This window comes from Candoia aspera, chromosome 3 (assembly GCF_035149785.1).
Source record: "Candoia aspera isolate rCanAsp1 chromosome 3, rCanAsp1.hap2, whole genome shotgun sequence".
NCBI lineage: Eukaryota > Metazoa > Chordata > Lepidosauria > Squamata > Boidae > Candoia > Candoia aspera.
In genome coordinates this window covers 172870982-172886213 of record NC_086155.1, presented here as the reverse complement: position 1 = coordinate 172886213, position 15232 = coordinate 172870982, and the positions used below count along the sequence as shown (strand labels likewise).

Genomic DNA, 15232 nt, shown 5'->3' with positions numbered 1-15232 from the left:
GCACTGGATGCCATTCGTGTGCTGTCACAGTTAAAGGAGGCAGGAGAGGCTGTTTTCAAGATTCCCCATTCCTTTTAAAGAGGCCTATTTTTCTGACATGCAATAGTCTGGGCTGCTTCCAGCTACACGCCACAGTACCTCAGAACCGCATCTCTGACAAAACGGGCTCAGCGCTTGGAAAATCTGGGAAGTGCCTCTCTCTTGCCAAGCATTTATTATATGAGGCTAGCACCTAGGTTGCTGCGTGATGTTAACCGCTGTTTTTCACTCAGAGCAGAAAGCCCTCCGAGTAGGCTGCATGCAAAGATTTGTAATCCATTAAACAGAATGCATTTGAAAAGGTATAAAAGTAGGATGCTGCTGCAGTAGAATCTCTATTTTCTCCCTCTTTGCACCAAGCACGGATAACCCAAACAGCCCCATCTTCGTGACAACCCACCACGGGCGAGGCTTCCCCCCGCAACTCGCCTTCCCCAACTCCACGTTCCAGGCGATTACCGCCCCAGACGGCTATCGGCGACGCGCGGCCGAGCTTTAACGTCCTAGGCGTTTTCTCCATTCACCAATGAGGTCCTGATCGGCTTCTCCGCCTCTGCCTCGCGATTGGCTGAATCTAGCTGCCAATCTTGTGTCATCAGAGGGCTTGGTTCACGTGCCCGCCGGGTCAGTCTAACGCGCGGGGCGGAGCCGCTTTAGGTTAGTATTGTCATCGTCGCCCTCGTGTCAGCCCCTCCCAGCTCTTGGATCCTACGCTCTCAAGCAGCGGTACCTGACAGGAGGCGACATGGCCCCGCGCAAGAGCCCCAAAAGCGGCAGTCCCGGCCCTGGAGCCCGGAGAGGTCAGTAAGGGCCGCTTCGCTGGGCCTGAATAGCAGCTGAATCGGAGGGGGGCGGAAGAGAAGCGCCTCCCGCCTTTCTGCTCTCTGCGGCTGGAGACGTGGTGGTTTGCCCGAGGCGGGGCTACTTGGGGCTTCCCGTCTGGTCACCCCTTCGGGGTAGCCGGGGAGGGTCGGGGTTTTGCCCGCGCCGCGATTTCGAAATTGGCGCTGTGGGGCTCCTTTCTCTCGGCTCCCCCAGACGGCCGAATTTGCTTCCCTGCCCAAAGGGAAGACTGTGTGCTCCGTTCTGGAGTGGGATAGGACCTATAATTGGAGGAGAAAAGGGGAAAGTAGAATGAGCTCTGGGATTCAGCTGCAGGTTTTGAAAGCGCTCCCTAATCCCTTCTACCTTGACCTCCTCCCTAAACACACACACAAGGGAAACAACACAAGGTGGAGCTTCGCCTTATTTCTTCCTCCTCCACGATGTACTCAGGGCACACCTCAGTGGTGGGAGATTCAGGCGAAGGTTGTGCAATGCTGAGCGTATCTGGTCGCCAGATCTTTTAAATGCACATAAAGGGACTTATTTTCAAACAGATTTGTGTGGATTTCTGTTGCAAGACTACAGCGGTATTCACATTTACTGATTAAAACATGCTGTGGCAGTTCTACTGGCTGATCTTGTCTGGGCTTGGAAGCTAAGCAGGGCTGGACCTGGTTAGGATTTGAATGGGAGAAAAAGTGGAATTCTGGGACTGTAAGCAGGGTAGAGAAGTTGAAAAACATCCTGGAAGATGTTAGTGGCAACCTGCTTCCGTACTGTTGGCAAGAAAACTGCATGTGTAGTCAATCAGTTCAGCTTGAGTTGAGTGTATCTTTACCTTTAATGTGGTTTGGAAGGGCTGTTTTACTTATTTGATGGAGGCTGATCAAGTACTGAATATTAAGTATTGTACTGGTATGCGTGAACTTTTTGTGGCTGTTTCTCACCATAGTTTTTTTACTTGGCCATCAGTGGCTTCTCTTAAACCACCACGGTATACCATTCAAATTCTAGTTGAGGCCAACGCAGCTTTTGCATGAGGTATTTTTCCCTTTCAAAAGAATATGCATTATGCTCAGAGCATAAATTACTGGGTTGCTTCAGATGTATCATTAAAATATCATTTAACACTATGATAATTATCTTAGCTGCTTTCCAGACTTTCATTCTGGCTTTTCTGTGCTATGTGCATGAGGAGTTCAGAAGCTTTGTTTCCATTTTCCAATAGTCAAAGCTTGCTACACTTTTTGTACCTGGACAGTCTAAGATAAGTGAAACAAGCCAACTTCAAAATTCAAATAGTGCAAAATATTCTGTTACATCTTTTTATCTTCTACTCCAACTCACTGGATGCATTGCCCTAGGTGAAACTTGGTAAACATCAGTCCAACTGTAAAGCAAGTCCTTTACTTGCATTAATTCACAGTAAGCTATTGAATCAAACAATTTATATGATACAAGTAAAATCAACTTAATTTTGTTAGTTTTACATACAGGTACCAAGCTAACTTGGTGGGGACGTGGTGGCGCTGCGGGTTAAACCGCTGAGCTGTCGATCGGAAGGTCGGCGGTTCGAAACCGCGCGGCGGGGTGAGCTCCCGTTGTTAATCCCAGCTCCTGCTCACCTAGCAGTTCGAAAACATGCAAATGTGAGTAGATCAATAGGTACCGCTTCGGCGGGAAGGTAACGGCGTTCCGAGTCGTCATGCTGGCCACATGACCCGGAAGTGTCTATGACAACGCCGGCCCCAAGGCTTAGAAACGGAGATGAGCACCGCCCCCTAGAGTCGGATTCGACTGGACTTTACGTCAAGGGAAACCTTTACCTTTACCTTTACCAAGCTAACTTAGATTAATAGGTACCGCTTCGGCGGGCAGGTAATGGAGTTCCGTTTAGTCATGCCGGCCACATGACCACGGAACTGACTACGGACAAACGCTGGCTCTTCGGCTTTGAAACGGAGATGAGCACCGCCCCCTAGAGTCGGACACGACTGGACTTAATGTCAAGGGAAACCTTTACCTTTACCTAGATAACCTGTTTGCTGGAGAATTATATTTTTGATTTGTGTAAAAATATATCATCTTTCATGCAGCTATATAAAAGTGAAATGATGAGAATTACATACTTTTCTACAGTATGAAATGAAAATGGATAGTTACTTGACCAATAAGTAAAGTTTCTGAGGATTTCTGGGTGACAACCTCATTTACAGGATCTCCTGTTGTATCATTTAGGAAATTGCTATTTTTTTCTGCCAAACTTTCTCTACAAGTAAGAAATTTTTAGAAAAGTATCTTAAAGGCAAAGTTCAAACACAAAAAAACAATGTAATTAATAAACATTAGGATTGATATTCCAATTAATATTTTTATAGGCAAGTCTTGAATTCATTATCTTATATCCTTTGCCTTGCCACTAATGTAGTTTTGCTCCTTCAGTGTGGTCATTCCTTGATTTCTTCTAAAATGTTTATGAGTCAACTGCTGATGAAAAGAAAATGAGTTAGGGCCAGATGGTTTACATCTGCTACTTCATTTAAACCCTCCTCTTCTCCTTCTTCCTCTTTACCGACACTTTAGTGGTCAGGAAATTTTTGTCCTCTCAAAACTTACAAAGCACATATGGAAATGGGTGGAATATTCTTGATACAATAAGCAGTTAGCTGTGGTTAATGATAATAGGTCAACTGTTTTTAAGCAAACATTTCCAGATTTGAGGTTATCCCCCCCCACCATATATGTATTTGAATTGCTGAATAAAATTAGTGCCTCTCTTAAAATTTCAAAACAGTAATAATGCAAATACATTTAGTTCTCAAAATACATCTTTCTAGTAAATATATTCTGGATGTGGATGTTAATTTTGTTGAAATCAGGGAGACATGCTTTTAATGATGTGTTGATAATGAAAGTGTTTAGAGATTTTTTTTTTCTTTAATTTTACTGGTTCATTTAAAAGTATGTTTACTTTAAAGGCTAGGATGCACCCAGTGTGATTCTACTCATGGTGCTTTTACTGTCAGAAAGGTCTTTGATTTAAATAAGTTTCTCTTAATGGAATAAAGAGGAGGGACATGTTTGCTTCTTGCCATCTTTCATGTTGTTCCCTATTACTTTGGAGCAAGCATGGGGAGGGGAAATTGACAAAAGTTACCTTCAAACTGCTCCTGTTCAAAGCCTCTGCTGGGCCTGTTAGTGGAGAGGATAAGGTTTGGTACCACTACAAAGCTGCAGAAAAACCACAGTGCAGCTAACTACCATTCAGAAAGGAGGAACCATTTATGTGCCCTCCCCCCAACACCTCCCTTTAAAATTTTTTGATCATCCTATGGAAGCCTTTCAGAAAAGGAGTGATGTGAGCCTACTATTGGTTAGCACTCCAGGGACTGAATATAACCATTGAAAATACTCTTTTCTTGGTTCCAATTACACACATTTCTGTGAACATTGTGGGATACAAGAGATGCTCTGAATATGTTCTCAATAAGTAAGCAAATTTGTATACAGTACAAGAAAGCAATTCTTCAAGTACTTGGATATTACAAGGTTTATTTTTTATTTAATTTGTACACCACCTAACTCCCAATGACTCTGGGTGGTTCATAAGAAAACATGAAAATTATAAAACCAATGCAGCAATGAAAGAAGAACCCAAAACAAAACAAAACCCAAAGATGGCAAAACTGGGCAGCAACAACACATACACCCACTTCTCAGAAGAGGCTTCACCCATCCTAGCCAGAGGCCTGGGCAAAAAGACAGGTCTTCAAGGCTCTCCAAGACACCAGTAGGGTGGGAGCCACTTCGATCTTGGGGAGAACCTCATTCCCTAGGACAAGTTCTTTGACATACCACTGAGCCCCTCTTAAATCTACGTTGGTTCTCACCTTCTCATATTTTTAAACTTCCTTATAAAAAGTCAGTCCTGGCTCATGAGGTTGATGTTTTACTGTATCTATGCAATTCCTTTTGAAGGTCCACTAGTTTAATCTAACAGTATCATAGTAAGGCCACAGAAAATGTTTATGATCAAATTAAGCATTTTTACCCCAAGAGCACAGATAATGGTTTCTCAGTAACTTTTAAAGCAGTCTGCATCAAAGTTGTAGAACTGTGATGTTAGATAATTTATACCAAGAAATTTTAAAAAATGATTAAGTTGCTCAAAAGTGTAGTATATCTCCTGCTACATATTCATTTGGGGTAGCATAGTATTCAGTTGCAGTGTAAAAAACTTAATAAATGTGCATTTCTCATTCCTTCTGGGTTTTAGAATAGATTACTGTTAAATTATTGTAAATCTCTTGTTAAAGCTGGTGATTCTTGCTTTATTATCACATAGCTTTCCATTCCATTCCATCCCAGAAACAAAACTGTATAGAGGACTATTTACAAAAGGAAAGCTGCTGTCCTTTCTGGTTGTCAATAATCCTTGCTTCCATCTCTTTTATTCCAAAATTAGATAAAATGTTCAGAAAAACTGATCATTGAAACTTGAGCACTTGTGCAAAACAAATGAGGTAAAAAAGGCTTTAACTTAGAAGTTTCCTCCTAGAAACTTACAACAAGAGGGACAATTAGATAGGAAGAAGACCTCAAATTCAAAAGGGTAGAGAATAGCACCGACACAGACTAGGTCAGTCAGCTTATGAAAACTTTGTGAATATGAATTAACAGGCTGCCTTAACAGGTACATACAAGCATACTATATTTACTTTTTAAAATATCCTTGTCTTCATGGTTGTATTACTTGACCTATATAGCTTTGTATCCTGTTTTTGAAGGTAATGATGCAGTGCTTTTAAGCCTAGATATTAGAGTAGGATCAGATATTGTGCTACATCATAATTTATTTATCATGGTTATTGGATATATACTATGCCTAAATGTGGTTCATTAATTTGTGGCTCAGAGTGACAGCAACTGTTAATTTAATAAACCTCAATTCAATTAATAGTGGCTTAGGTATATTTTCAAACACAGCTTTGAAAATATGAGCCGGATGATGAATCAAATTTCACAGATGTTAGTTGCCTTCTAAGAACAACAGCTGATTTCTTCATATAGTGGAACTGTGGTGATAAATTCACAAGGGGAGTAATCTTGTCTGCAACATCCTTTTTCTGGACTGCTAAAAAACCGGATTTCTTACAATATGTAAATAATAAAGATGTAAAAGGTATAGAAAAAGGAAATGCAGTATATGACTGAAGAAAGAAGCTCCCTGTTGCCTAGAGTGCAACTGAAATGGCTCATTGACTTTTCCTTTAGAGACAGTGCTAAGAAATACTTGCATATTCTTCTTTTTAAATATTAGAATTATGAAACATGCTGCATCTTAAACATGGTTTGTTGGATTCTTCATTGTAGGTTTTTTATGCATTGAAGTTTTCCTTACATCAAGGTGATTGTTTCCTGATGAACATCATAAACTGGTAAAGTGTGATAAGACTGGAGTAACAGCACTTGTAACCACATTTGTATACTGATTTGCTGCATGAAAAGCTTTTCTTTTTTAAATTGCTATAAAATTAGAAAACTAGGGCTGGAAAATCCTTCAGATTCACAGATGGCAGTATCAAAATTTGAAGTTCTAGCTTTGAACAAAGTTGAATAAATGTATGAAGAGAGTTGCATTATGTCAAATCAGATCATTGGTTTATCTACTGACAGCAGCTCTCAAGGGTTTCATGTGGAAGTCTTTCTCAACTTTGCTAAGCTTATTTAACTGCAGATGACAGTGTTTGAATGTTACTGAACTTACCATTTTATTATTAATGTATTTATTTACTCTAAAAGCTTACAAATAATTTTAATTTATTTTTAAATTTCTAATCAACATAGTTCTAAACTCATGATAGTAAAGCATATTTGATTTTTCAGCCCTGGACAGAATAAAAGAACTACCCTGTAGACTCTTCATTTTAAAGCTGTCTTATAATAGTTGCATTATGAAGTTGTTCATTTATATTGCTTGGATTGTTAAGCATCTAATTAATTGTTTAAATGCTTCTAATTAAAAAAATACTAATGAGTGGTGTGATTGTAGAATGGTCATCTTTCTCTGAATACAAGAAACGTCTAACAGTATAGTCTTGCTCTAAGAATTATTCATTTAAATAATAATTTTGTGATATAGCGATTAAGTTCAGACTTAAGACCAGAAACCATTACAACAGAGGTCTAATTTGTAGACCATATCTGTATAAAAATATTTCTTAAATATATGTTCCTTACAGGAGAGCCTTCACTGTAGCAAGGTTTAACATTTTGTCATTTAGGGTGATGGGGGAAGATTTCATAACATCCATTCTTGAAAGCATTTATATACGTGTTTGAATAGGGCATCTGTTTTGAAGCTTAAGTATTATTGCAGTGCCTTTTTTTTCCTTGCTAGCTGGCACTCCTAACCTCTCTCCTTAATAAGTATTTGGGCTGGTTTATAGGAAATAGTATATTTTATTAGCTAGTTGATTCACTGATAGTTCTATGTAAATAGCTAAATCCTGTTCAACTGTAATAACTTTTAGGAAGCTTTGAGCTGGAATTTGTCTTTATGATTTCTTCTACTTTTTTCTTTATACGAGTCACTGCTTATTATATTTTGGGATTACTGTTATTTTACTTTCTTTCTTTGGTCTATGATTATAAATAAAATAAAAAATAGTAGTTAAGTTATTAGCCTGAACTGGGGAAGCCCAGGTTCAAGTCCACCCTCAGCCTTGAAAATTCACTGTGTGACTTTTACTCTCAGCCTAACCTACCTCAGAGGGTTGCACTACTAGGGATAAAAATGATGGGATATCCCTATGTAAGCTTCTGAAAGAAAATATTTAAATTGTATCTCTCTCTCTCTCTCTTTCTCTCTCTCTCTCTCTCTCTCTCTATATATATATATATATATATATAAGTAAGCTTGTACCAAGTTAAGCCATTTGTCCATCTAGCATCACACAGTTTATTTTGACTAGCAGTGATTTGCCAGAAAAGGCTTTTATCTAATCACCTGTGTACTATAGTTCTTTCAACACAGCAAAGAAAAGTTTTTTTAAAAAAAATCTCCTCCCCACATTCTTCTCTCCTGAAACTTTTTCCCCACTCATCCTTCCTTCTAATTCTTCCCCACAAATAGTTGCAGATTACTATTTCTAATAATGGCTACCTTGGAGTTTGGCAGATTGTGCTGTCTCTTTTCTGTAGAATCACAGTCCCCTTTGCATCTTCAGTGCATGCACAACAAGCTTTTTCTTCACAATCTGTTCAGTTTTGTTTGTTTGTTTTAACATGGGAGAGACAAAATACCTCTTTTTCTGTGTTGTATTCTTACATAGAACTAGTAGATGCTGGAAAGATTACTTCTGTGGTAGAAATGGAAGGCATATATCTCCCTGCAAAGATATTCAGAACTACTTATTTCATTTTCTTGTCATATTAAAAGGTCACTATTATATATTAGGCACTTTAATCTGTTTGGACAAACTTTATGTTGGGCAAAAGTCAAAGCCAAAGGCTGCTTATGCAACTTTTTTTTCCTCTTAAACTTGTATTTGAAAATAAGTGACCAGACAGGATTTTTCTCTTAAAGCTATTTGGAAGTTAGGCTGTTAATTAGAAGTTGCAGTAGTGGAAAACTAATAATGGATAAGGAACACTTGACAAAACTTGTGGTAGTGATAAAATGTGATTAACTACCTTTCCATTTTACAAATGTTTTTCTTTATATTTTGTTCGGACTACTGTTGTGCAAATCACAACATTGCTATTTTTTATTTTTTCGAGTGTGATAGTGAGAGGGTATAAATCTTCATTGGGAATGTTCAGCAACATAGTTTTTTTTTTTTTAATGGCATAGCAGTTCAGTGTTCATGCTGCTTTTTCTTGCTTGGAAATTGTTGTGAGGTCCAGCAGCCAGATGTGTAGACTATTTAGCCGTGACATGTCACTTTGCCTGGGGTGCACCACGAGGAGGCTAGTCTACACTGCACCAAGTTGGGCTGAAAGAAAGTGACTGGCCCAAGGTCACCCAGCTGGCTTTCATGCCTAAGGTGGGTCTAGAACTCATAGACGCCTGGTTTCTAGCCCAGAACCTTAACCACTAGACCAAACTGGCTTGATACATAGAAGTATTAATTAAAACATAAATGATTGGTCTCTAAACGACAGCAGCCCTATTTTATATAGATGGGTGGTTACTCCACCTCTTTCTTACCTTTTCCACTGCTTAACAGCCCACTCCCCATAATAATACATAGTTATTATCTGAGTTGTGACTAGTGTCCAGCAGTTAAAACAGGATAGCAAATGGTTCATAAACCACAGGGACCTCACAGATTCTGTTTTCATACAGAGGCTAAGTAGGCAGTACATTGCATTTTATGATATCTAACTGTAGTCAAATATAATGGTCCCACCACACAATATAGGCTAATGCTTTGTTTAAGTATATCATGTCTTATCACTCCTCAAAGATTTTGATCACAGAATTTTCAGCACTGGGAATTGGGCAAAAAAGAAAAATATAACTGAGGCAAATTAATTTTAAGATTATATCAGCAACACAGATTGGAGTGATAAGGTCAATCAAATGGCCATTATTTAAAGATCGTTTAAAAAAAGTTGTAATTTTAGGGTTCTTCAAACATCTACAGTATATTGGGACAGATGCTTTTAAAATATATCATAAACAGTTATGAGTTATGGGAAAGAATTGAGGTGGCTAGGTTTGCTGTGTTACCAAATTTTTTAGGATTACAGGTAGATCACAATTAGTGTGAGTTCGAATAATATGATAGTCGATTTAGCACAAATTGTAAATTGATACCAGGTCATGTTTAGTGCAACCCATAATTCAGTTAATGCAAGGCTAACCCATGTGCAATTGCAGTTGCGGTTTTAGAGCCTGCTAATCTTTGTGTGTGCAAAATGGAGAAAAGGAAGATTCTATCAGAGGAAAGCAGTACAAGTTTAAAAAAGAAACTCGTTATTAGAGCAAAAATTTGATGTAATTGAATGACATGAACTTGGTCCTAGCAATGCTAAAACAGGATGAGAGGTTGGAATGCCTGAATTGTAGTGCACAACATTATAAAACATGCAGGGGAAATTTTTAAAAAAATAAAGTTGCACCAGCTTTTTGTGGTTTATAAACATCTACAAGGAGATTGAGAGACAATAAAGATGTTTTAGTCAGTATAAGCTTGCCTTTAGGAATGATAGGTAGAATTTTTCATTTTGCTTTCTATAACTACTCTGTGACTTCATTGAGATTGAATTTAAATTATAAGTATATTCTTTTTATCCTTTACTGTAATATTTCATTAATATGCATATAAAAAATTATGTTTAAAAATTTTCATTGCCTATTTCCATAAAGCTGGAACCAATTACCATATTTTCCATAGAAATATCACTTTGAATAGTGCAAATTTGAATAATGTGACTATTTCGTGGGATTCATTAACCACACTAATTGAGACCTACCTGTATTAAAGTAAATAAAAAGGAACAGTAAAAACTTAGAGGAGAATTTTTTAGAGTGGACAAATGACATTAAAATGTCAAAATAATTTAAGTACATTTTAATAAATGCTGATGCAGGCTGAATGATTAAGTTATGGTAGATAACTTGATGACTGTAGTGAAGAAGATGAAATACACGACAGATGGAATTCAAAAACTAAATACAAATCTTTTCAAACATAGTTGAATATTAATCATTGCAAATGCTAAATTCTTTAGACAAATAAGGATGTGACCCCAAAACTAAAATGTTTGGATAATTGTATATCATAAATGATTTTGTGGAACAGGACTACAGAAGAAAAATGTAAAGTGGGTTTTTTTTTAAAAAAAAGTATATAATTTTCTCCCCCACTCCTTTTGTAATGTTCTTCCTAGACCGGGGTTTTTTAAACTGTGTTCTTAGGTTTCAAAGCACTTGACGTGATTCTGTAACAGACTAAGTGGGGTGGATGGGAGGGGGAGACTTGCTTAAACTTAGACATTTTTCTTTCATTGGAGCTTGCCTCTTGATTAAGGGTTCTGGGACTTTTTTTTTTTTTTAACCTAGCATGTTCTGCAGCTGGAAAATTTTGAAAATGCCTGGCCTAGACTACCATAGCTTCACATTTGCATTATTACACTTCACTGTTACTCTTTAAAATGTATTCTTCCTCAGTTCACCTTCTGGAAATGAACTTTATGATTCTGATCTGTATATGTTATTGGTCTTAAATGTGCCACAATATCAATATTTTGTGTCTGAAATTATTGTTTTAACTCTAGTTTTAATTTTACCAGATGATTCTGATTTTTTCCTATATTTCAGAATTAAGTGTAAACCTTTAAAAGCGTGTATTTTATATAAACTGGTATTGATAATTTAGAACTAATTTTTACACTGCTTTAATTCATTAATTTCTCAACCCTTTAGACTTCTTAACTGTTCTTCATTAGTAAAATAAAAATGTTGCAAGAAGTGAAAAGAATGATAGTTGGAGGTTACTGGGTCATTCTTTCTCTCCAAAGTTAATTTGTAATCTTTTTGTTCCATAGAATAGATCAGGAAAAACAACAGCAACAAAAAGTTAATATGACCAATATACAGGTAGTCCTCACTTACTGACCATTAATTCAGCAACCATTGGACTTTACAACAGCGCTGAAAAACGAAACTTACGACTGGTCCTCAAAGTTGCAGCTGTTGTGTCCCTGTGGTCACATGATTGTGATTTGGGTGCTTGGCAACCAGCTTTCATTTATGATGGTTGCAGTGTCCCACGGTCACATGATTGCCATTTGCAACCTTCACAGCCAGCTTCCAACAAGCAAAGTCAATGGGGAAGCCAACAGGAAGTCACAAGTCACGGTCATTTGACATTGTGCTTAATGACCCATGGTGATTTTCTTAATGACCGCAGCCAGAACTGATGTCATAAGTCAGCATGGTCATGTGACGTCATGCTTAATGACCATGCCGCTTAGCGATGGAGTTGCCAGTCCCTATTGCAGTCAGTAAGTGAGGACTACCTATAATGTACATGGAACAAAATAGTTGAAAGACTAGTATTTAACTAAAGATTTCTGTCTGTATTTGCATATTCCTTGTCATGTCAGTGATCATCAAAAATGCCATGAAAAACTAACAACTTTAATCAGGAACTCTTCTTCTGGGGTAGGGAAAACTCTGTATTCTCACCTACATTCAGCTTCAAATTCAAACATTTGTTATTCCTGCCACACACATACACTTTGGGAAAGCTATTTAACATCTTCCCCTATCCCTTTTATTCATTTAGAAATGTAAATGCTCTTAAAAAAACAGATCAGTATAAAAAGAAAAAAGAAAATTGGAACATTTATCTGATAATTTCATGTTTATCAAATTGGCCAGCAAATCAGCAGGCTGCTACTAAGTGGAGAAATTAGAGGACAATAGTTGAAAAACAGGTCACTGTGATAGTGTAGCAGAGAGACAGATCAGCCTGAAGGAAAATGAGAGAACTATGCTCCTCAGTTCGGTGCAGATTGGATGTTTAAATAACTCTTGTTTTGTGTAATAGGGAAGGGATTGTTTGGAGATCAAAGGATTATGAATGACTGAACAAGAAACATTTCATCCAAGGAATATTTGCTTGAGATGTAAATAATTTAAAAACTGAAATAGCCCTTTATCTGAAAGAAGACCTGACAAAGCTTGGTACCTGAACAATTTAACTCTTCTAGAGCTAAGGTACACATTTATTAAACTACATTTTCATCTGATACTCTTCGTTGCAATGGAAGGACACTACACTAATTTGTTTTGGGGAATTTGCCCAAAGTATCCCCAAGAATTGAGGGTTTGTATTATATTCTGAAATATCTTCCTGGGTTTACAGCTAAATGTATAGTTTATGTCTTAGGAGTTCATTAATTTGTATCAAACGCACAAGTAGTTTATTTGTTATAACATTAGGAATGGCTACTAACCTGGGTTAACAGCAGTATTAACAGCAAGTAAAATTCCGGAAGGGGATTAAGTCCTGGTTGTGCCACTGCACTTGGAGGGGGGGAGATAGCCAATCATTGGAGTGGTTGGCACCCTGATGGGGCCAAAGATGATGTCATGAGTACTGATGGTGAGCAGGAGGGGGCCCCTATCCAGGGGGGAAAACGCATGCATAGTACTGAGGAGTTGAGCAGCCATTCAAAGAGACACAGATCAGACCCGCCTTAACTCTTGGGATTTATCTGTCTGGGTTTTTCCCACGCTTCTTCAGTTTGTTAGGATTTTCTGTCTAATGTAGCAGTAATAAACACTAGAGACCTATTCCTTGTCTCAGCGTGGTTCCTGGCTGTTAGGACAGATGGGATCATTATTCGCCATTTTGGACTTTATATTTTGCATTTTTATATTTATGTGTATTTATATTTATATTGTATGGTTTTAACGATGTTTTAATCTTTTATCTTTAATTGTTTGTAAATTGCCCAGAGTCGTCGCAATATGAGATGGGCTGTAAAGAAATATGATTGATAGATAGATAGATAGATAGATAGATAGATAGATAGATAGATAGATAGATGTACACTGTATTCTGCAACTCCATATATAGACCATCCACATTCAAACTAGAAGAGCTTCCAGCATTGGTGAGTCTTTCATATTTGGGCTGGAATTCAACAGCCAGGATTCAGTAGTTGTCAAGTAATTTTAATGTCATTTTAGAAAAAAACAGGAGGGTTAGAAAGAGAGAGGGAGAGGGTTCTTACAGGAGCAGTCTGAAGAGAGCTTAGGGTTACAGCGTGCTTATGAGAGTCAGTCTGGGCTCATACTGTGTTACATTTCTCACTCAAAGCTTGGTTTATATATAGTAACTAAGAGGCATTTTAGCTTCATCTGTCTGTCTTGCTTGACAAAGAGGGGTAATAAAGCAATCTCTAAATCTAACATGCTGTGAAATGTTATGGACATATTATTGGACTTCTGTAGTGATAGCTGTGCTTTGACTTTTACCAGTTGTCTTTCAGTGCTGCTACTGAAGGAAATGTTATTGACTTAAGGATAATGTCACATTGTAATTATACATGAAATTGTATCAGTTGTTTGCAAGTTTCTAAATATGTTACTTAACATCAATCTCTCTTAAAAAGTCATGGGATGGCTGAATATCAGCATCAGGAAAGAATGACTGACTGATGCCCAGATTGGACAGACAAGCTTTGTACCTTGACTTTTGTCTGAGTTTGTATAGAAGGCTTGAAGTTCTTAGAATTTAGTTGCTGAGGCATGCATTTAAAAAAAAAAAATCTGTTCCATTTTGCTTTTCTGGTATGCTGATGTTTAGAGATTAAATGAGACAGAAAAGATCCATTACCCAGGATGCTTTGTTAGTAGGAGGGAGTAAACTTAATTGCTGTCAGCACTGGGTTTCAATATGGGTACTTAAAGGCATTTAGCTTGTGATGGTTGCACTAAAAATAGCTTTTGAGCAGAGTTTGCAGTTGGGTCTAATTTCAGGGTTTAGCTGAGTTGTCCATAAAGATCTTTCTTTGCTGCTGTCGCAAGGCTTATATGAGAGTGAATTTTGCTGATTCTATCTTGGACACTGGTTTTATAGTAAGGTTTACTTTATTCATGGATAAAAAGGACTGATGCCATGGCTGAATATTCAGGTATGTTTCTAGTAGCTTAGAAAATTTAATATGCACATGCCTTTCAGATTGGGCAACAAAATTTAAAACATGCTGTTATCTGAAAATTAAATGGAATTTTTAATTTTAAAAATCTGAAATGTCATCTCATTATTGTATATCCTCATTAAATGGGAAACTTGATTTTAGGATTCTTTATTTTTTAAATATAGTGATTGAACATTGGTCTTTTTAATAGCGAAATACAACATCTTAAAACTGCAACAGAATCAACATCATGCCAACTATTGAAATCTCTTTCTTGACATAATTTTAATGTATAATTGTATTTCATATGGTTGTGATAATGCTGTAGACAAATGGTAGGTAAAAGGCTTACCAGGTTTGGAAATTGACCTACTTTCTGATTGCTGGCAGTATCTGTTTGGAAGATACCAACTTTGATTTAGCTCTGAGAAATTAGTTTAAATCATAAGTAGTCCTTAACATGTACTTTTGGCTCTGTTAAATGTCATTTGGTAAATTTAAAGACAAGGAAAAAGAAATGAGTTTCTCATGGTATTTGTAAGAGAAGACCAAAACAAAATTGGTCTTCCAGTAAATGTTTGAAGGCTTAAGTGATTTGCATGCCCATAGCAGTAATGACTTCACTATTCTAAAACTAAATATAAAATTGTGATATCTTTAGAGATGCTAAATTTCAGTTCAGAGAATATTAAGTGAAAAGATT

The 15232-nt window shown here is 37.3% G+C and overlaps 1 protein-coding gene across 1 annotated transcript in view; it reads left to right on the top strand.

Annotated features, from left to right (window-relative positions):
- Nucleotides 1–661: 661 nt before the first annotated feature.
- Nucleotides 662–15232, top strand: part of ASPH (aspartate beta-hydroxylase) — a 113444-nt gene continuing 98873 nt past the window's right edge. Inside the window, exon 1 of the mRNA XM_063299968.1 lies at nucleotides 662–839. Within this exon, the coding sequence (XP_063156038.1) occupies nucleotides 785–839 (55 nt within the window). The 5' untranslated portion in view covers nucleotides 662–784. The remainder of the gene's footprint in view (nucleotides 840–15232) is intronic.